The sequence below is a fragment of the Mustela erminea genome, chromosome 6 (genome assembly GCF_009829155.1).
Source record: "Mustela erminea isolate mMusErm1 chromosome 6, mMusErm1.Pri, whole genome shotgun sequence".
NCBI lineage: Eukaryota > Metazoa > Chordata > Mammalia > Carnivora > Mustelidae > Mustela > Mustela erminea.
This window is the reverse complement of record NC_045619.1, coordinates 122358252-122379571: the sequence shown is the minus strand read 5'-3', so window position 1 is coordinate 122379571 and position 21320 is coordinate 122358252. Positions and strand designations below refer to the sequence as shown.

General features: G+C 39.8%; 1 protein-coding gene and 1 long non-coding RNA gene across 10 annotated transcripts in view; one reads left to right on the top strand and one right to left on the bottom strand.

Annotated features, from left to right (window-relative positions):
• Positions 1-21320, bottom strand: part of CACNB2 (calcium voltage-gated channel auxiliary subunit beta 2) — a 377317-nt gene that overhangs the window by 165609 nt on the left and 190388 nt on the right. Inside the window, exon 1 of one of the 8 annotated variants that reach the window (XM_032349545.1) lies at positions 18536-20368. The exons of the other annotated variants lie outside the window; for them this stretch is intronic. Within the exon in view, the coding sequence (XP_032205436.1) occupies positions 18536-18586 (51 nt within the window). The 5' untranslated portion in view covers positions 18587-20368. Of the gene's footprint in view, positions 1-18535; positions 20369-21320 lie in introns of those variants that run through there. 8 annotated transcript variants of the gene reach the window in all.
• Positions 358-15433, top strand: LOC116594306. Of its 2 annotated transcripts, XR_004287147.1 has the most exons (4): positions 358-454; positions 6853-7017; positions 13814-14064; positions 14957-15433. It is a non-coding gene; the product is annotated as an uncharacterized LOC116594306 (long non-coding RNA). The 2 variants fall into 2 exon arrangements; XR_004287146.1 differs by lacking the exon at positions 14957-15433 and having other exon boundaries at positions 13814-14099.

The following is a 21320-nucleotide window of genomic DNA, read 5'->3' as shown; positions in this document are numbered from 1 at the left end:
AAGAAAGAAACCATGCGTTGTTCCAAGGGTGTGTTATATTTTGATTCTCTGAATCCTGCCAATCCCATGTGTAGGATATGTAGATAATGAACCTATTTTCAGATTCAGAGGCCGCTATCTCTTACTGTTTGCTCTGCCTTCCTTCTCCTAAGTGCCCCCCATTCCTCCACTCTTAGGCCTTTGGCTCCAAGGTGTCTGGAGATACAATTTGCAAAACAAACAAGACACAAAAACAAGATAAGACACAAAAACAAGATAAAAAACAAGAAAAGGCTGCTTTCTTGGCAGCCTTAGACCCTCAGCAGCACCTGACACAGTTGCCTACTCTGTGACGTCACTCAGCTCCCCTCAGGCCCCATGGCGACTGCGTGGGTATGGGCCACCTGCTTCCTCTCCCCAGCACTGTTCCGGCAGCGTCTGGGCCTCTTTAAGGGCAGAGCAAGGCAGCGGAGGGGTAGGTGGAATGGAGGATGCACTGGGGGGTTAGGACCAGGCACAACGAGAAGGTCTTGGAATTGTACCAAGGAGACCATTCCCAAGATTGGTCAGATGGTAGGCAAGCAAAGGCTCAGGTCAGGAGGAAGAAGACACGTCAGTCCTTAACACATGCTTGTCAAATGGTTAACCCCTTATCATCACAGAGCACTTCACTATTTTCAAGACTTACACAAAGATTATATTTGATCCTCGAGGCCCATATAGGGCTCATATCATGATGGCTTGATTGGAAAAATAAGGAAATGGACTCTCAGAGACACTGGGTGATGTGTCTAATGTCACCCATCTAATTAAAGCCTATTCCAGCTTTTTAAAGAAACATCCACTCCATTTTGACACCAATCGAGTACTCCTCAGGCTATGAGCCACTTGCTGGCATTAAGAAATTCCAAGAGTTTTCAAAACATGAACCAGAATTCTTAAGAGTTTGATGAAGGTCTAGAACGATTTATTGTTTGTACTAGAAATAAGACTTTGCTCATAATATTTCATTGTAACATCTCTGGGCAAAGACATAGATAATGGATATTGTCAGAGTTAATAGACTAAACAGATCTTTTAGGATAAGTAGGATTAATACAAAGATCTCAACTGCCAGAGAGCAGCCTGTGGAATTTTTTTTTTTTTTTAAGGGAAATAAGGCTGGAAATCTAAACTCATACTCTCAAACTAGATGCCAATGAGTAAGAAACGTCAGTAGTTCGTTAATCCCCGGAGCATTACATTCTCTCCTTTTCCCTTCAATTAGTTTCAGATGTCTTTGCAGGTCATTTTACTTTGATGTGTACCTTACACTAAATCAACACAGATCAGTCCACTGTAAAGAAAAGGAACGCTTACACACTCAGTTTATATCATCTAATCAGTGAACTGAAAACAGTTGAGAGGAGCCATGCCCCTAAGAAAGATTTTTCCAAGGACATAAAAATACAGATTTCATCCAGAGTCATATTTTAAAATTCCGATTCTAATTTGAAAACTTAAGATCATCTAGAATTAAAACTGAAGTTATATTATTGTTTAAGAACGGTATCTCTTAGAAAAAAGAAATTAGAAGACGATTTTTATCTCTCATGATCCTCTAACTGAACAGATCCCATTTTCCTGCTCCCAAATATAACATTTCCTGAATAAGAAAAATAATTTATAATCTTGCTACAGATAATGTGGGCTTGAAATTCAAAATATGCCCCCATATACCCCTCGTAGATACAAATTTATATATTCACTCATTTGCTCAGAAGATGAGAACACCCAAAACACTAATAATTTCGCATTGTGCTGGATATTTTATATAAAATGTTCTCCCTTAAAAACGATGATGAAATGCCATGAAGAAATTTTTTTTTTCAGGATTACTTAAAACATAGTTCTCTGGGGTGCCTGGGTGGCTCAGTGGGTTGAGCCTCTGCCTTCGGCTCAGGTCATGATCTCAGAGTCCTGGGATCGAGCCCTGCATCGGGCTCTCTGCTCAGCGGGAAGCCTGCTTCCTCCTCTTCTCTGCCTGCCTCTCTGCCTCCTTGTGATCTCTCTCTCTGTGTCAAATAAATAAATAAAATCTTTAAAAAAAATAGTTCCCCAACTAAATCCATGTATCCTCCTGCCGTTCGTATAACAACTGAGGATAGATTATTGAAAAATGACACATCTAAGGGAGAGCAACTCTTCCAAAGCCACCAGCAGGCAGTAAAACAAAGTGAGTAAGAGTTCTTAGAACTGGAACTCTCGGAATGCTTTTAAGCAATGTACTTGCTTATCATTCCCCTTTTCTGGCTTCTCTTCTCTTTTCCCAATTTATCAATCCCACGGCTCTCTACTTCAGTACACTCGCATGATAACGTTAGGACTGACCAAATTCCTTAGCCTAAGAACATTCGTACAGTGGTGACACGGGCTATCTTGCGATAAAGCAATTATGTTCTCTGGTGTTGTAAGAATGAACGGCACCAGATGCCATGTTGCCCCCCCCCAGCTTCACAGAGGAGCCCGGTAGTGAGACAGGATATGTAAAAGAGCATCTCAATGCATGCAATCTGAAAGAAAGCATGAATACCAAATAAGGAGACATTATCTTTCTGAAGGGGAAGAATGAAGTCTAATGAGACGGACTTGGGTGTTAAAGTGAACTTTTAGGCAGAAGACGTCATTGGTGAATGAGGCCAGTCGTGCCTTGTTCGGCTCAGACACTTCAGTGAATGCACAGGAAACAACCAGACCTGTAGAAATATCATCTGTCAGAGCCCTGCGAGCTGGTCAAAAGTCCTTATTAGGAAAAACTGAACCACCCTCGAGAAAGCGGCAAGACGACAGAGGATTTGAAATTTGGCACGTCTATATCTGTGTTTTAAGTGTCATAATTATTTTTCTTAGGTTTGCAAAAACTGTCAGCATTTCGACGTACTGAATTGATGAACTAATCAGCAAAAAGCTCCCAATAAGAGTTAACTTTGAAAGAAACACAAGCATGGACTCTTAAATTATGTTAAAAAGTTTCTTAATTCCGTAATTAAGAACTTGATTTGATTCATTGTGTTGGCCTATTATTTTGTTTCCTTTGTTCCAGATTAAGGGCAGAGAGGAAGTTATGCAAATATACTGGGTTGGAAATGATTTCTCTCAGCTGGTACAGGCCAGCTGGTTTCCCCTGATAAAAAGAAAAAAGGTGGAAAGTGGGAATGTTTGAATCGCATGTGTTTCCGACAAGATTTTGAAAGACACTGGAATTTCTGGATGTCGGAAGTATCTTTAGGTTCATCATTTCACCCAGTTGAGAAACAGGTAAAATGGCGTAAAGAGGCAATGATCACCAGAATCAGCAAAAGATGTCTTAGCCCAGTCCCCCAACCACCTTGTTGCTCATTTTATGTAACTTAATTTATTCCACAATTGTCTTCCAATCTGCAATTCACCAGGATGATGGGATAGAGAATATACGTGGTCCAAAGCATTTAAGTGCAAAACAAACATCTCAAAACAAAGCAACATACCCTAAAATAAACAAACTGACAACAACAACACCAACAAAAACCTTAGTGAAATCTGGTTATAAAGACAGATTTCAGAAAAAAAAAAAGTTAAAAAAAATGGGATAAACATAGTCTTTACGAAAATATCTTTACTTGGCTTTTACATACATTCCCTGTGGGAATGAGTCTGCTCTTGTTTTTCTGAAAAGTAGCTGGGACATAATGATAAGGAAAAAACAACTTTTTTTTCCCCCCTTATGGATTATTCTGGAAGATTAAAAAAAAAAAAAAAACGATTGAAATGAAAGTGGTTCATTTAGAGAGGGTTAAAATGATTTTAAAGCACAAGTTAATTTTGAGAACCAATGGTGGTAGCAGGTGTAGTGGGTGATTTTCATGAACTCCAAAGGAGGAGCGTGGGGCTGGTCTGCAGAAGGTCTGGGGTGCCCGGCTGACTCCTGGAGGGCTGGCAGGCAGCCTCACTGTTGCTGCTGTACATTCAGGGCTCAGATGTCCAGGAGGAGCCTCATGAACCCATGCCCCTATTCCCTAAAGAAATCTGCAATAGCAGTGGGGGCCTAGGCGGTAAAGAGCACAGTTACCAGAGGGGAGAAAAAGAAAAAGGAAGTCATGCACCGGCAGGTCTGTGTGTGCATGTGAGAAGCTGCCCCCTGACCGGCGTTCCCTGCTTCTGCCGCTGGTACCTGTGTAGCCCTCGGCTTGATACCTTCCTGGCTGTGCTCAGATGCCTCACCTGGAGAGATGGTCATGGGTCCACCTCCCTGGGTTGCTGTGAGGATTAAATAATACATACACGGCATATGGCCTCATTCAACATACACGCTTACTACAAGCTTCTTTGTGAATTGCATTTTATTTATTTATTTGTTTGTTTATTTATTTACCTATTTATTCTGGAGAGATAGAGCACTTGAGCAAGGGAAGGGGCAGAGGGAAAGGGAAAGAGAGAATCCCAAGCAGCCTCTACCATGCCAAGCGGGGGAGCAGGAGGTGGGGCTCCATTCCCCGACCCCAAGATCATGACCTGAGCCAAAACCAAGAGTCAGAGGTCCAACTGACTGAGCCACCCAGGCGCCCCTTTAATTGCATCTTAAAAACTGTGGTAAAATAGAGAAAGATAAATGTATAACATTTTAGTAATTTTGGAGTACGCAGACCAGTGGCACTAAGTACATTCCCATTGTTGGGGCGCCTGGGTGGCTCAGTTGTTAAGCTTCTGTCTTCAGCTCAGGTCATGATCCTAGGGTCCTGGGATCCAGCCCCACATCGGGCTCCCTGCTCGGCGGGAAGCCTGCTTCTCCCCCTCCCATTCCCCCTGCTTGTGTGCCCTCTATCGCTGTGTCTCTGTCAAAGAAATAAATAAAATCTTGGGGAAAAAAAGTAGATTCACATTGTTGTGCAACCATCAACTTTATCCATCTCCAGAACTTTCCATCATCCCAGACTGAAGCCTTGTCCCCATGAAACACACTTCCCCATTTCCTCCCCCTCCCCCCAGCTCCCAGCAACCGCCATTCTACCCTCTGGCTCTGGCAGTCTGCCTGCTGCAGGTCCCTCATGTTAGGCGGAACATGCATAGATCCGCCATCTTGCTGCAGGCTTACTTCACTCAGCATAACGCCTTCCATTTTAATGGCATTATGAGTTCTAGGTTTACGCTGTGAGAATGAAAAGCAGCCCCAGAGAAGGCAGGCCTCTCACTCAGCTGTAGAAATTAAACAAACACACACATTTTTTTTTTTAACCCAAAAACAGATACTGCCTCGGCAACGGGGACCCTTTATTATTCGCACAAACGATCCCTCATTAGCTAAGGTAGCTTTATTAACCAGGAGCCCAGAAACCACTGTTCTTTGGGGCTCTCTTTAAACAACCTTCAACGTCTCTACCAATTAGCTGTTCCGGCTCCAGCACCACGTTTCTCAACAGTTACACAGAAGCAGTCACGTGACAGTTCTCATGGGAACCCTGAGTCCTGTCGTGACTTCTACAATGGCCTTTGGATTCCTACCTTTCACAGGAGACACAAGAGAAGAGAAGCAGGTTGGAGAGCTCTTTAAGCTCTCAACTTTTCCTGAGCTCAAACTCAGCCTCATTCACTGTCTTAGATCTTCATAGCGAAAGACACAGGTAAGTCAACTCGATCACATTCAAGAGACGATGCACAGACCTATCCTTTTCCTACTGTTACACTGAACTGAATTCCACAACTTCCGCACTGTCAATGGATCTTTTACCCTGGGGATGCTCTAAGTATTTATTCTCTCTATGGTAGAGAGACTCATGGTTCTTTCTGTCCCAGTATCTGCACAGGTGCATACATCTTTTTTTTTTTTTTTTTTAATCTTCTTAACACTATCTGAATAAATGGTAAGATCCTCCATGATAGAGATCTCATTTAATTTCATCTGGGTAGCACTCAACGCATATCATGTGCAGGTGATTAGTATTTCTGGCAATATCGTGAAGTTACTTCTTTTTCATGTGGTTATATTCGAGTGCATGTGCAGAGGCTTTTTTAAAAACACCCAAACAGGGGCACCTGGGTGGCTCAGTGGGTTAAAGCCTCAGCCTTCGGCTCAGGTCATCATCTCAGGGTCCTGGGATCAAGTCCCGCATCGGGCTCTCTGCTCAGCAGGGAGCCTGCTTCCTTCTCTCTCTCTGCCTGCCTCTCTGCCTACTTGTGATCTCTCTCTGTCAAATAAATAAATAAATAATTTAAAAAACCCCACGCAAACATCAATTAGCATTAATTATTCAGTCTACCATGAAAGTCCACTGTAAAAGCTTTGGAGGCAGAGCTGTGAATGACTCACAGAACCCATCTATGTGGCACTTAGCTTTGAAAAGATTTTCAAGCATGTGTTTTTATTGAACATTAAACCTTATTAAAGGAAGTCATGAAAGTGGTCATAAACCTGGACCCAGCAAGGCGGAACCTCTGGCTCATCAGCTTTTATGCTACGATAACACCTGTGTTGATGCCAAGACAAGAGAGACCCCCCCAAAGAAAAGAAAGAGAAAGGAAAAGGAGAAAAAGAAAAAATGTGTGTGGGGGGTATGATGTGAGGTTAGATTACTGGATTTTATGCATACTGATATCAAAGGTATGGTCTTCAAGCAATCCCTAGGGCTTCAGAGGGAAGACCAAACTAGAAACAGCTATACTGATGTTTTAACTACTTTTTGTAAACCCCCACCCCCACCCCATGGACCTTTACAACCTCCAATATGGAGGAATGCAGAGAGAATTATTACTCTCATTTTGTAGGTGAGAAAACACACCTACAGATGTTAATAGACTTGCTTCCAAATGAAGACACAAGAGCTACAACCAAGAAAAAATGTCTTTTTCTTCTCCTTTCAGTGCAGTGAGCTCTGTTCATCTAATCATGTTCCCAAATCCTGTAGTGTTCTCTCCAATCAAGGCCATTTTCTGCAGTCTTTGAGGAACTGAGATGATGAGGCCCAGGATGGTTCAAATCAGACTCTGAGAAGAGGGCATCTGTAGCAGAGCGTGTGGAACCTTCAGGTGTGTTGGTGGCACAGACAAGGATCTTGGGTATATCAGGGGTCAGATTTTTCTTTTTTCTGATACCTAGAATGCTTCTAACCAAAACAATGTCTTAAATAATTGGACCAAGGTTTGAAGACAATTAAGCACTGTTTATAAAGTTAATAGATAACATTAAAGTCCAAATGACAGCAGTTTCCTTGCCAAGAAAGAGTATAGTATAGTTCTCCAACTCTATGGGAAGATTTGGGGAGACTGCATGCCCTGGGATGGTGACTTAAGGGGGATCCCTGTGGGAAGTTCTAAGGGTACAGGGCTATTTCTGAGCTCTGACAGCCCTGAATCAACAACCTGATGACCTTTTCCTCGATGGTGCAAAATCTAGGAACCTAAAGTTGAGACAGAATACACTCCTCATAATAACTACAGGTTGAGTCAGATGTGGTCTCCACGTTATTTTGTGGAGAGTCATTCTCTCTCTGCACAAAGTCAGATAGATATCTAAACAAAGTTGAAGCTTTTCCTTTCACTTTCCAAAATTAAGGCTTGATCTTTTTGACTAGTGTAGAGTTGATTTTAATCAAACCCAATATGTTATTGTCTCACACTAGTGTACCCTTTAGTGATACCAGCGGGGTGATGCAATCTAAATGTAGAATCAGTTTGTACAAAAGGAAATATATTGATGGCTGGGACTGGGCAGGGGAAAACACTGTCTAATAGTTTATTCTGTAATTCTACTAATATATAACAAATAAAAATAACATTAGAATCTAAACCCTAGAAACCGAATAAAATATTTACACACAGATCCAAAGAATTTACAAATATTCAGTGAAATACTCACCTTTGCGAGAAGTCTACTGAATAGAAATGAAGACATTGTGCCATTCGTTATGTTTTCAAGTAGTTATTAATACTTAATGTGGGGTGTATTGTTAGGAAGTTAGTACAGTATTCACACTGTGTTGGCATGTGCAACTGGTACAATCATTTTGAAAAGAGATATGGAAAGCAAAGCCAGAGACATAAGAACATTCAAACCCACTCACTATGTGAATTCCATATCTGAGACTTCATCTCAAGGAAGTTATTTAACAGAGCCAAAAGCCAGATGCTCAAAATTGTTATTACAGATTGATTTATCTATAAAAACAAAAGTATAAAATGCACAAAAATTCCAAGAAATAAATGACCATCGTATTTAGACAAACTATGGTAAATCCGCACACTACTTTATCAGGCTGTGATTTAAAAAGTGACCTCAAAACACAGCTGAAGGAAAAGGCAGAATCCAGAAGAGTTTGTACACTATGGTTACACCCATAAGAATATGTAAGCTCATGGAAAACAACTGGGATATAACTTGCCAGAACAAAAACATTTGACCCAAAGAGATGAGATGGTGGTGTTTCCTATACATACACATTTCCTTTAATATTTCTTATATTTTTATTTATTTAAGAGAGAGAGAGAGAGAGCAAGTGCACGGGCACATGCCCATGAGTAGGGGTGGGCGTTAGAAGGGCAGAAGCAGAGGGAGAAAGATTCTCAAGCAGATTCCCCACTGAGCTTGGGGCTGGATCTCAGGACCCCAAGATCACAAACTAAGCCAAAATCAAGAGTTGGATGTCCAACCAACTGAGCCACTCAGGAGCTCCATAATACGTAATGTTTTTAATACTAATCACTCTTTTGGGAAAGATTATTTATTTATTTATTTGACAGAAAGAGAGAGACCACACAAGCAGGGGGAGGGGGTGAGGGAGAAGTAGGCCTCCCGCTGAGCAGGGAGCCCAACACAGGTCTCGATCCCAGGACCCCGGGATCATGACCTGAGCCGAAAGGCAGATGCTTAACAACAGAGCCACCCAGGTGCCTCAGTACTAATCACTTTTTTTAAAAAAAGATTTTATTTATGTATTTGAGAGAGAGATCACAAGTAGGCAGAGAGAGAGAGAGGGAGAAGCAGGCTCCCCACTGAGCAGAGAGCCCGATGCAAGGCTCGATCCCAGAACCCCGGGATCATGACCCCAGCCGAAGGCAGAGGTTTTAACCCACTGAGCCACCCAGGTGCCTCCAGTAGTCATCACTTTTAATTAGTGACTTTGATGTGTAAAGTTCTCTTTCAAGTTTTTTCAATTTTAACAAAAATACTTGGGCGATTCTCTGTTGGGATCGTGCAAAACTATCTTTTTCTATGAACCGACTGTTTGGTGGGGCTAGGTGAAATCCCACATTCTGACAGCCCCAGGTGATAAAGCCAGCATCCCTGTGATGATCCTTTAGAGCAGCCCCATGTACGGATGTTAGCCACCAGGGCTTTATCACATTCTGGTTCCATGTAAGTGCAATTTATCCCTGAAAAATGATGCAGACCATTTATTTGTTTATTTGTTTTATGACATACAGCAGTTGAAGGAGAGCAGAACAGTCCACCTCCAAAAATTCCAAAGTGGAATAAAAATTATTTTGACTTGAAGTTACTGAATAAACAGTTGCGCAGAACAAATTCTTTGACTCTCCTTTGTCCCCCCAGAAAGCAGGTAACAAATCCCCCACCTGAACACACTCTGTTTACCAGGACGGGGAAGGCACCCTTATGGCTAGAGATCGGGAATCTGAGGCCTTGTTACCTCTTCACTGATTTGCCCAAACCTCTTTGCTTTGCCAATTCTTCACAAACTTACTGTTTCTTGGCCTAAAAACTTAGTTTGAGGTCAGAAAGACTTCATTGAGAATTTGATTTGGGGAAGCTTCTTCAAAAATATCAAAAGGTTTTGGACGCTTGACCAAATAGGATTGTGGAACATTACAAAATTTAAGACTTACTGTGCTCTTTAACCAAACTTAAACAATAAAAGCTTATAAAAACAAATACAGAAGGTTACACAGTTGTGAGCAAAACTTTGTTCATTGATTATTGAGAAGATTCAGTTTTCTTAAGTAAGCAAAGATGTGATTAAAATAAAATGGAGAGCAGGAAATTATTTTGTTTTTTTCTTTTGTTTTGTTTTAAAGATGTTATTTATTTATTTGACAGACAGAGATCACAAGAAGGCAGAGAGGCAGGCAGAGAGAGAGAGAAGAGGAAGCAAGCTCCCGGCAGAGCAGAGAGCCTGATGCAGGGCTCGATCCCAGGACCCTGAGATCATGACCTGAGCTGAAGGCAGAGGCTTAACCCACTGAGCCACCCAGGCGCCCCAGGTCTTTGTTTTCTTAGGCTAACTCTGGGAGTGATTTTCTGGGTCTTGTAAAGGCTACCCCTTTTGTACTCTCTTTTGGGACATTTCTTGCATCCATGGTGAAGCCATAAAAAGGCTTACTGATTTGAGTTGCTATTGAGATAAATATAAGATCTTACTGATCGATGGGCACATGAAGGATCTTAGAATTGGAAAAATGTCTGTATTTGAAGAAAAGAAATTATTTTTAGAGAGCTCTCATTCTAAACAATTGTCTTATTGTATTACCTAGATTATTTCTAACTAAGACAGAATACTGAAACATTAATTACCAAACAGAAGTTTTACCCAATTTTGGCTTATTACAGAGGAACTAAAGATATTTGAGTCTGTTAGTAAATGTGTACCACACTTAAAAATTAAACTATGAGGAAGCCTATGTTTCTAAGAATTATAAAATGTATTCAATTTTGCTAATCTAAAGTATGCTGATACAAAGTTCATAACTGTTTACTTCTTAGTCTTTATTAGAAGTTATAGTTTCTAAGAGTTAAGAATGAATTCTAATTAATAAATATAATTAAAATAGAAATACAGCGGTGCCGGGTGGGTCAGTCGTTAAGCGTTTGCCTCCGGCTCAGGTCATGATGCCGGGATCCTGGGATCGAGCCCCACGTGGGGCTCCCTGCTCAGTGGGGAGCCTGCTTCTCCCTCTCCTCCTCCCTCATGCTCTCTGTCACTATCTTTGTCTCTCTTGCTCTCAAATGAATAAAATCTTTTAAAAATTTAAAAAATAGAGACGTAATAAATCAAGTGGCAGTAATAAAGGACACAAATCTTTTTGCAAGAAAAGTGAAAAATCTTCCGGGGCAAGAAAAAGTATCAGATATGGACATGCATTTTTGTTAAGAGAAAAGACACTAATTTTGTCCTAAAATACAACCGGCTATTTCAGAATGAGGAAAAGGAAAACAGAGGACAAACGAAATGGAAGCAGGCAGTTGGGAAGAGAGAGACAGAAAGAAAGAGGGAGAGAATTTTATCTTGTGCAATCCAGTTGGCTAATGGTGAATTATAAACATAAAGGTTTTTAAAAATAAGCTTTAATAGGGTGTTTATGTAAAAATAAATCTTAATTTTCTTTCATCTGCAAAAGGGACAAAGTTCTTTGGACTCTTGGTCTGCTGCTGATTATGAGGCCATGAGAGATTTTTTTCTACCTTTTAGTAAATCTGCCTAGAAAGCAAAGATTATATGTCTGACCAAAATAATTTCTTGGGGTGCTTGTGTGGCTCAGTGGGTTAAGCCTCTGCCTGCAGCTCAGGTCATGATCCCAGGGTCCGGGATCGAGCCCTACATCAGGCTCTATGCTCAGCAGGGAGCCTGCTTCCCCGCCTCTCTTTCTGCCTGCCTCTCTGCCTACTTGTGTTCTCTGTCAAATAAATAGATAAAATCTTTAAAACAAAACAAAACAAAACAAAACAAAACCAAAATAATTTCCTGATCTGCATTTTGTTTTAATCACATCTTTGATTACTTAAGAAAACTGAATCTTCTCAATAATCAATGAACAAAGTTTTGCTCACAACTAACCTTCTGTATTTGTTTTTATAATCTTTTATTGTCACTTTGGTTAAATAGCACAGTAAGTCTTAAATTTTGTAATGTTCCACAATCCTATTTGGTCAAGCGTGCAAAACCTTTTGATATTTTTGAAGAAGCTTCCCCAAATCAAATTCTAAATGAAGTCTTTCTGACCTCAAACTAAGTTTGGGATTTTGTAGAGGATTCATAGACTATCTCAAAAGAGTTATTCCCCCAACCCTTACAAAAAGAGAGATATTACACTAATTATGCTTATTTGATATGTTAAATTGTCAAATAAGAAGTGATGCTAAACATTCTTTAGACAAAATATATACAGAAATTATAAATGTAAGTGTTCTAGAAATTGTATGAAATTCCTCAAACTATGATGTGACCTGGCATAATGCGATCAGTCGTAATTCTAGTTATTATTTTTTTTAGTTTTTAAAAAAGATTTTATTTATTTATTGACAGAGAGAGACATAGCAAGAGAGGGCACACAGCAGAGGGAGTGGGAGAGGGAGAAGCACTTTTCCCAGGTGCTCCTCTAGTTATTATTTTAAAATGTATGTTACAGAGACAACCAAATTTCCTGATCAATCGCATTATAATGAACTCTCATCAGATCTTTAACCAAAGTTATGAGAGGTTCATGCAAAGGACTCTGACAAGTACTCTAGGAGAGAGGTTTCCTTTTTTTTTTTTTTTTCTTTTCTTTTTTAGGAGAGAGGTTTCTGATAACTTAAAGACCGTATCACTGAACTGGGTAAGAATTTCCAGAACTGGGCGCCTGGGTGGCTCAGTGGGTTAAGCCGCTGCCCTCGGCTCAGGTCATGATCTCGGGGTCCTGGGATCGAGTCCCGCATCGGGCTCTCTGCTCAGCAGGGAGCCTGCTTCCTCCTCTCTCTCTCTGCCTGCCTCTCTGCCTACTTGTGATCTCTCTCTGTCAAATAAATAAATAAAATTAAAAAAAAAAAAAAAGAATTTCCAGAACTAATGGAAACACTAAATTCAAGCAGAATAAGAATTAATTATATGGGGCTAAATGAATTGGTGAGGATGATTATTATTTTCCTGACTCTTTGTTTGAAATACCTCTGGGTTTTTAAAGTTATTTCTTGAGATTTAAGGAAAACTTTTTCTACTCCCTCCCTTCTCCCCCGCAGCCCTCCTTCAGCTACCTATGACCTATAGCAATTTAGTAAAGTCTACTCATGTACAAAGATGAAAAAATCATTCTTTTTCCCTACTGACCTCCCGGTGGATTTTCTCTCCTCCCTCTCTGCCCCTCCCCCTGCTCATGCTCTCTCTCTCTCTCTCCCCCTCCCTCTCAAATAAATAAACAAATCTTTAAAAAAATGTTTCAGCAAAGCAAACTTTGAAAAGTCCATATGGTCAACCGCTATTCTTGCTGCACTTAATGTAAATAATCAGGCCAAGTATAATGGGACTAGACTTTTTTTTGAAAAACATTAGTCTTACTTTGATTATCTTTTTTAGAAATAAGGGTAAGTGCCCCGAGAAAAAATCTGTTTCAATGGAAAGCTATAAATAAACCCTTTTGGATATCAGATTCCAGTCCCGTTAATTGATTTATGTTTTCTATTATAAACTAACTGGATTTGAATGCTTCTAGTTTTCTCCAATATCTGGCTACAATGTTCCAAAATAACCGACTTCCAATTTTCCAAAATTCCAATTTTCTCCCACCCTGTGACTTGGAATCACTAAGAAGTAAAACTGCTCTTTTTCTAAAGCTATGCAAACTAAAGTTGGACAACTTGGTATGAACTTCAGGGAAATCACCACAACAGCTCTTGTATAAACCATCTTCATGCCTATTGTGGTATGGCTGCTCATGAAAATCACCAGAGACATCCCAACTGCAAACTAGGAAATCTGTCCGATTGCTACTGCCTGTCCTCATTCTATCTGAAAATGCTTTGAGTTCAATCTAGAAGTCTTAACTGATGACCTATAGAACTCTGACTAGGTTTATAATTTACTCTAATCATTAACCATCATTTTTATTTTGTTTCCAGAGGAATGTCTCTTTCTAAATACCTAATTATGAAACCATCAACAAAAGGAAAGAACAAATACTGAACAGGAAGATATTTGTGAACGATAAATCTGATAAGGTGTTAATAACCCAAATATCAAAAAATCATACAACTCAATACCCTAAAAAATCTGATCCAAAAATGGATAGAGGACCTGAGTAAACATTTTTGCAAAGTAGACATACAGACAGCAGATACATGGAAAGATGCTCACCATCACTAATCATCAGGTAAATACAAATTAAAACCACAATGAGAGATCACCTCACACCTGTCAATATGGCGAGTAGTAAAAAGACAGGAAAGAATAAGTGCTGGCAAGGATGTGGGGAAAAGAGAACCCTCGTGCACTGTTGGTGGGAATGTAAATTGGTACATCCACTATGGAAAACAGCAGGAAGGTCCTCAAAAAATTAAAAATAGAAATACCATGCAATCCAGTGATTCTACTTTTGTAGTATTTACCCCCCTCCCAACGAAAACACTAACTGAGAACGATATATTCACCCCTATGTTCATGGTAGTTTTATTGACAATAGCCAAGATATGGAAGTAAGCTAAGTGTGTCCATCAATAGATGAATGGCTAAAGATACGGTGAGTTTGTGTGCATGTGTGTATAAACATTTGTTTAGAAAAAGCCATGAAAACAAAACCTTGTCATTCGCAGCAACATGGATGGACCTCCAGAGTATTATTATGTTAAGGGAAATAAGTCAGACGGAGAAAGACAAATACGGTATTATTTCACTTATATGTGGAGTCTAAAAACCAAAATAAATAAACCAACAAAACCAGAGACAGACTCATGGATACACAGAGCAAACGGGTGGTTGCCAGAGCAGAGAGAGGCGGGGCGGTGGTCAAAATAGATGAAGGCGATTAAGAGGTACCAACTTCTGGTTCTAAAATAAATAAGTCATTGAGATGTGGAGCACAGCACAGGGAACACAGTCCATGATATTGTCACAACTTTGCATGGTGACAGATGGAACTAGACTTACGACGGGGAGCGCTTCACAGTGTATGTAAATGTCAAATCACTACACTGACCTGAAACTAACATCATATTGTATGTCCTCTATACCTCAATTAAAATTTTTTTAATTGATTTATTTTCAAGACTAAGAAGACCAATTCAGTAAAATACTAGAGCAATCTACCAACTCAACCTCTGAATTGAGAAACTCCTTGGGGATTTCAAAGGCGGGCCTGCAGAACAGACTAGGCCACCCCAAAATATGCCAGTTTCAGCATACTCATTATTTGGAATTAAAGTTACTCAAGAAACAGCTGGTGCAAGGACACTCTGAACCTCCTTTGTCCCCCTGAGAGCAGAAAATAAATCTCCCATTTGAAGACACCCACCCTGTACCAGGAGGGTAGAAAATGTCTCTACCCCCAGAGAGGGGGAATTCAAGGCCAAAAATGCTGTATGAACAAACTTTGTTACGTCTTCACTAATTTGCGTCTTCAAGCCCGAACCCCTGCTTTGTCAGTTCTCCAAAAATGTATTGTTTCTTTTCCTGAAACAGCCGCCTGCTTTGGTCATTTCTTTGAGTCTCATATTTTTATGGGTTCCCGTATGTACACAATTAAATTTGTTTTTTTCCTGTTCATCTGTTTCATGTCAATTTAATTATGAGACCAGCCAAAGAACCCAGAAGGGAAGAAAGGGAAAGTTCTCCTCCCCTGCAGGATACACGGCTCCCGTCAATGTCCTCTTCTTTTTCCCCTTCCCAACTGCTTTAGCAATAGAAAGGTTAAGAGAAAGAAGGAATAATAATTCAAAAATTACTAGACTTTTTAGAACATTTAACCTCCTTCATCTTTTGATTTTTTTTTTTTTTTGCTCTTTTGGGCTGGTCGTCATTTAGGAGGTCTGGTGCTTTACCCTTTGGGAGTTGAGGGCCACAGTGAGAATCTGTGAAAGCTAGAAAATGAGAATGTATACATAGACTCAAATATTTGCATATTGTTTCCGGTGGGTTTGCACGTGCCTTCTCCTGGCCCTCTGATCCCAGGTCCGCAGATAACCACTTAGGAGTCCCACTTTGCAGGGCTGTTATTTATTTTAATCTCTCTTTCTTCCCATATGCAAATCAAAAACAGCTCACAAATTTCCCCTGCTGTCTCTTCTAGAGATCATGGTCTGGGATCTCTGAGCTAAGTTCTTTCATTATTAGGCAGAGTAGAAAATGTAGACAGGCAAGTGCGTTCCCTCAATAACTTAGGCACTGTGCTAAACAGTATCTATGCATTGTGATTTTAAAGAAAAATTCTCAAAAATACTGGAAATGCAGATATTATATTCTTAATTTTATAATTCGGAGATGATCAAAATTTGCCAATCGTACAGTTATTATTAAGGGAATGGCCTAATAGTCAAAGTCAAGTTTGACCAGATCCAAACACTTGCTCTTAACCACAGTCAGAAAAACTGAAATTGTGGGTAATGTGTTAACTAAACAAAAAAGCCTACACGAGTCTGACGGGTCATTTCTGTTGGGCACACAATTTCAGTCATAAAGAATATTCAAGTTCAAGAAACTTAATGCAACAATACCAGCATTCATAAAAAGATAACAAATGCACTTAACACTAGTCAGAATCTTTTTTTTTTGCCTTTGATAGTGAAAAAGTAATTATCAGTATCAATTTTTACTAGTTGATTAATTTCACCTTCACCAAAATAAGAATTAAATGTATGGTTTCTAGATGTGTTTTTGTGTGTTTGGGATTTGCAGTGATTTTAAAGGAGTACCCCTGATAGAAAAGCTGAAAACATACTTGGTTAGAACAAAAATAAGGGCCATGTGGCTTCTTGAGCCTCCTAAAAAGTTATTCCACAATATATATACCTACACACACGAATGTATACACAGACATATATGGATTTGAAAATTATCTTCCTTTATATTATTGTCCAAATTGAAAAACTAGCTTCTGTCATCATTGGGGAGTTTTTGAGACTGACAGGATGAAGGTATAAAATGGAAAGAGAATAGTCTTTGTAAGGACTTACTTTGAACTTTAACCCTTAAAGGAAAAATCCACGTGTTTACCAGCCTATTCAAACACTGGTATTAGTTAAAATGAGAAATGATTAGGTCACGGGAAACAAAGAGCTAGGACTGGGGGAGAGAAAGTAGTTTAAAAGGATAAATCGTCCCTGTGTGGATTCCCCAATCATCCTTCACAGAACCGAAATTAACTCTACGATAAACCACTCCACTATTCTGAAGTCATCTAGATTGACGTCCCAATTAAATAACTGTGACATTTTTTGTGCCATATTTCACTGCTGAAAATATTCAAAATGACCACTGGAATGTGTTAGGATACTTAGCAATTTGGGGGTCAGAATTATACATTTTCCCAATTCACAAGAGAATTCCTCTGCAGAAACAACTATAACAGCTATTTTGTGTGCGATCACATTCTTAGAAAGCAGGCAAGTTTACGGGAAAGGATGATTCTAGAGGCCCCTGAGAACAAACAGGTATTGAATAATTTCTAAAATACAGGCGAGCGATAGCTTTAGAATTAGTGTGCACATAGCCAGCCATGCCAGAGTCTTAGGAAATAGAACCGTGGCACACAACATTTAACGGGGGGCAAGCACAAGCAAGGAACAGGGTGTGCTTAGAAAATTCTAGATGAAATATAACAAAAGATAATTAAAAGCAGCTAGATTAAGCGACTCATCTCACAGTTGCCTGATTGTGCTAATGCCTTCATCTGATATAAGACGGAACAAGTGATTACCACACACAGGTATTTCTCAGTAAGGATTTTTCCTTTCCTCTTTCTTTCTTTCTTTCCTTCTTTCTCTCTCTCTCTCTTTTTTTTTTTTTTTTTTTGGTTAGATGAACTTAGGGTGTATTGGAGCCGGAAACAGAAGAGGTACCTTGGAAAGAATTTCTAGGCAAGCTGTACTTTATTGATTTTAAAAAGGTATTTTCACGTCCTATTGGCACAGACCTTTGTAACCTCAGGATTTTTCTTTTTACAGGCTCTACCTTACATTTGGGTTCTAGCGCGATGACTGTTTTTTTTCTGGAAACTTCCCTCGAAGGGCCCCATAATGATGTGATCTTTACTTTCAAAGATCCATTCCAAATCGGAAGACCCAAACATCCAGTTTTTGTCTGGTAAATCTCTATGCTTACGTTTTTTTTTTTTTTTTAAACATTAGACTCCCATTTCTGTATTTCATTAAATTCACAAATTTTTGAAGTGACAAACAAGCAACGAACTCTGAATTTGCATCCATGCAGAAAGTCAAATCATTTTGATTTACATAGAAAGGCTTTTGGAAAGAAAAAAAAAAAAAGAAAAGCAAGCAAGCAGCAAGTGTCCAGACTGTCAGTGTTATGCGTAAGGGACCCACTGTCCACAGCTGGAGAAAGCATTTCCATTTTCCAGTGTCTCCCAGTCTCTCCCTCTCTCTGCCACAAGCTACTATACCGATCTCAATTACATACAGTTTAAAACCAGAGTTACAGCTCTCCTTGCTTCAACCGCCCCGGAACATTTACATAATCACACTGCAAATGACATTTCTGGCACAATAAGCAAAACTTTTAAAAAAGTGAAGCGACGAACGTGATTGAGCTTGAGCTCGCTAACAATCAAGGACATTCCTGTTCTCTTTAAACCACACCGTGCATCTGGCCTGCCTCCCTGCCCGCCTGCTTACCCCAGGAATGATGTACTTAGTCTGAGGAGACATGAAGCGTCTGTCAAGCATGCCAGCCCCGTTCCAAGTGCACCCAGCTCTCCAGAGAGCAAGAATGTGCTTCACAGGGGCAAGAACTCAGTTAAAAAGCTCAAGGCAGCCAAGGGTGGCTTTGCTGACCGGCATACCCATCAACTGCTTTCCTTTTCTTTGCTGGCTGGAGGTGCGCGCAGTTGTAGCCAGCCAGTGTGACTTTCTAAAAAGTTCTTCAGATTATAACGGCTCTCTCTGTTCTGGAACCATTTAGGCATCGCAGACAAGCTCATCAAAGTCAATTAACAAACGCGAGTGGGAGGGTCTCTTTCTCCTCCCAGCTACGTCAGCTGGCTTGCAAGAGCAAAGCCTGTGAACTTGTGAAACCGACAAACGTTTCATCAATGTCAGATGCCTGCCTTGGGGCAATACTGGCTACAGCGGTGCTTCGGGATACTTGACGATACAACAGATTGCACAACTGGACAAGCTGTCAGCGATCAAGAAAACTACTAGACTGTGAAAAAAAAGTCTGGAACACAAGTGAGGACATTCCTGTGCTCACATCCGATGGGAGAAAATATTTCCTCCCTCGCATACGAGAAAGTGATATCTTTCTTTTGTGGTCACCTTTCACATTCTCCGCGTGCATGAAAAAAACATCTTTTTCCCCCCACAAAGCCAAATGCTTGGATAAATTTAATTTTATTTTAACTGAAAACGTCTTTTCATCCAAAGATGACTTTTTAAAAAATGGAACAAAAACCACTATACTCTAAGAACATGTTTGCAAAGCATGTAACAAAGGATTACTATCCAGAACACAGAAAGAGCTCCTAAAAGCCAATAAAGAAAAGACCCACAAAATAAGAGAATAAGGAAAAGAAAAATGAATAAATAAACCACAGAAGAGAAAAACCTAAGTGGCCAAGAAACGAAAAATGCTTTGCTGCTGGTTGGGAATACAAATGAAAATCTCAATTTACCATTTCACACCCATTTGGGTAGAAACATTTAAGGTATTTGAAATTCTAGACCTTGGTGAGGACGTCAAACAGGGGTTGGCACACTCTAGCCTGAGGCCATATCTAAGCAGCTACCCATTACTCGTAACTTGCTAGCTAAGAGGATGACTGATGGCTGCTTTCGCTTGACAGGTGCAGAGTTGAGGTTATGAGAGAGACCACGTAGCTTACTAAGGCTGAAATATTTCTGGGCTACTCCTTCATGGAAAAGGTCTGCCAGCCCCTGAAGCAGAGTAACTAGACTCTCAGACTTTGTGGGTGGGAGTATAAATCGGGACAGTCACGTTCGTGATTTTGTGAAGGGTGAGGGCAGCAAAGTTGTTAGTGACTGTGTCTGTTGGGGGTCCTCCTGTCCCTCACACAGGCACACAGGGCGGCAGAGTAGGCACAGAACGTCGCTAGCAACATTGGAGATGTTGGTAAAAACCTGTTAACAAATCCAACATGTAGCAACAGAAAAGTGGATAAACAAGGTCTGAGACCCTACAGCAAGGAGAGTACATGGTTTATGAGTAACTACATGGATTAAATCAAAGCAAGCATGTCAGGAGGGAAAAGCAAGTTGTAGGACCCTTATACCTTGAGAACCTATGATATGATTTGTATAAAGTTGGAAAATATCCGAAATTACTATATGCTTTCTGTAGGTAGTGAAAGTATAGAAATAAATGTGAAAAAGTACTAAATGCAGGAGAGCGTTACATCAGGAAAGGAGTCCTTCTGGAAGAATTACTGAAGGTTGGGGATATTTTATTTCTTACACTAGTGATATTTTATTTCTTACACTAGGTTGTACTTCCACCACTCGCCACTATATTATTTTCTATGTATTTTTTGTAACTAAAAATTTCATAATTAAGTGCATAAAGAAATAATTTTAGGATTAGAAAAAACAGTGGAAAGAATGAGGCAAAAATGCCAAATCATTATATAGACATTAAAATGTTTATAGGACACTTTCATTTGCGACAAAATACATATGATATGTGAGAATATGTAAAAGAAAAAGAATAGCCTACCATTTTTTTTTCTATAATAATGACTTCACTGTTAAAATGATTTAGAGAGAAACTTGTAAGGAAACGTGAATTCTATTTATAGTGGTTACATCTAGGTAGTGGGTTGAGGGTAGGTTTTTTCTCTCCTTTAGAAAAATTTAGTATTTTGGGGTACCTGGGTGGCTCAGTTGGTTAAGTGTCCGCATCTTGATTTCAGCTCAGATCATGATCTTAGGGTCCTGAGATCAAGCCCTGTGTCTGGCTCTGCAATCAGTGGAGAGTTTGCTTAAGATTCTCTCTCTCCTTGCCTCTGCCTCTCCCCTGGCTTATGTGCGTGAGCGCGCGCGCGCACACACACACACACACTCTCTCTCTCTTTCTCTCTCAAAAAAATAAAAAAATAAAAAAATAAAATATTAAAAAAAAAAGTATTTTCAAACTTTTCATGATAGGTTTATATTATTTTTCTGATCCTCCCAAAAGTATTAAGTGTCTAACTGACAACCAAGGGTTATCCAATTTTCTAGAGAAATTAGAAACCTTTGTTTAACTCACTATTTACTTTAGATTACAGTATCTTATATATGTGTAAGAGTAGAAATTAATTTGTAAAAACCTGATAGGAATGCCAATGGATCTGATGATTTGATGAGCAGAAACAAATTCATCCAGTAAAAATGCTAATGATTTCCATCTAGTATAAAAAATAACCTCCTCTCCCCCCACCCCACAACTGTTTTATTGCCTGGT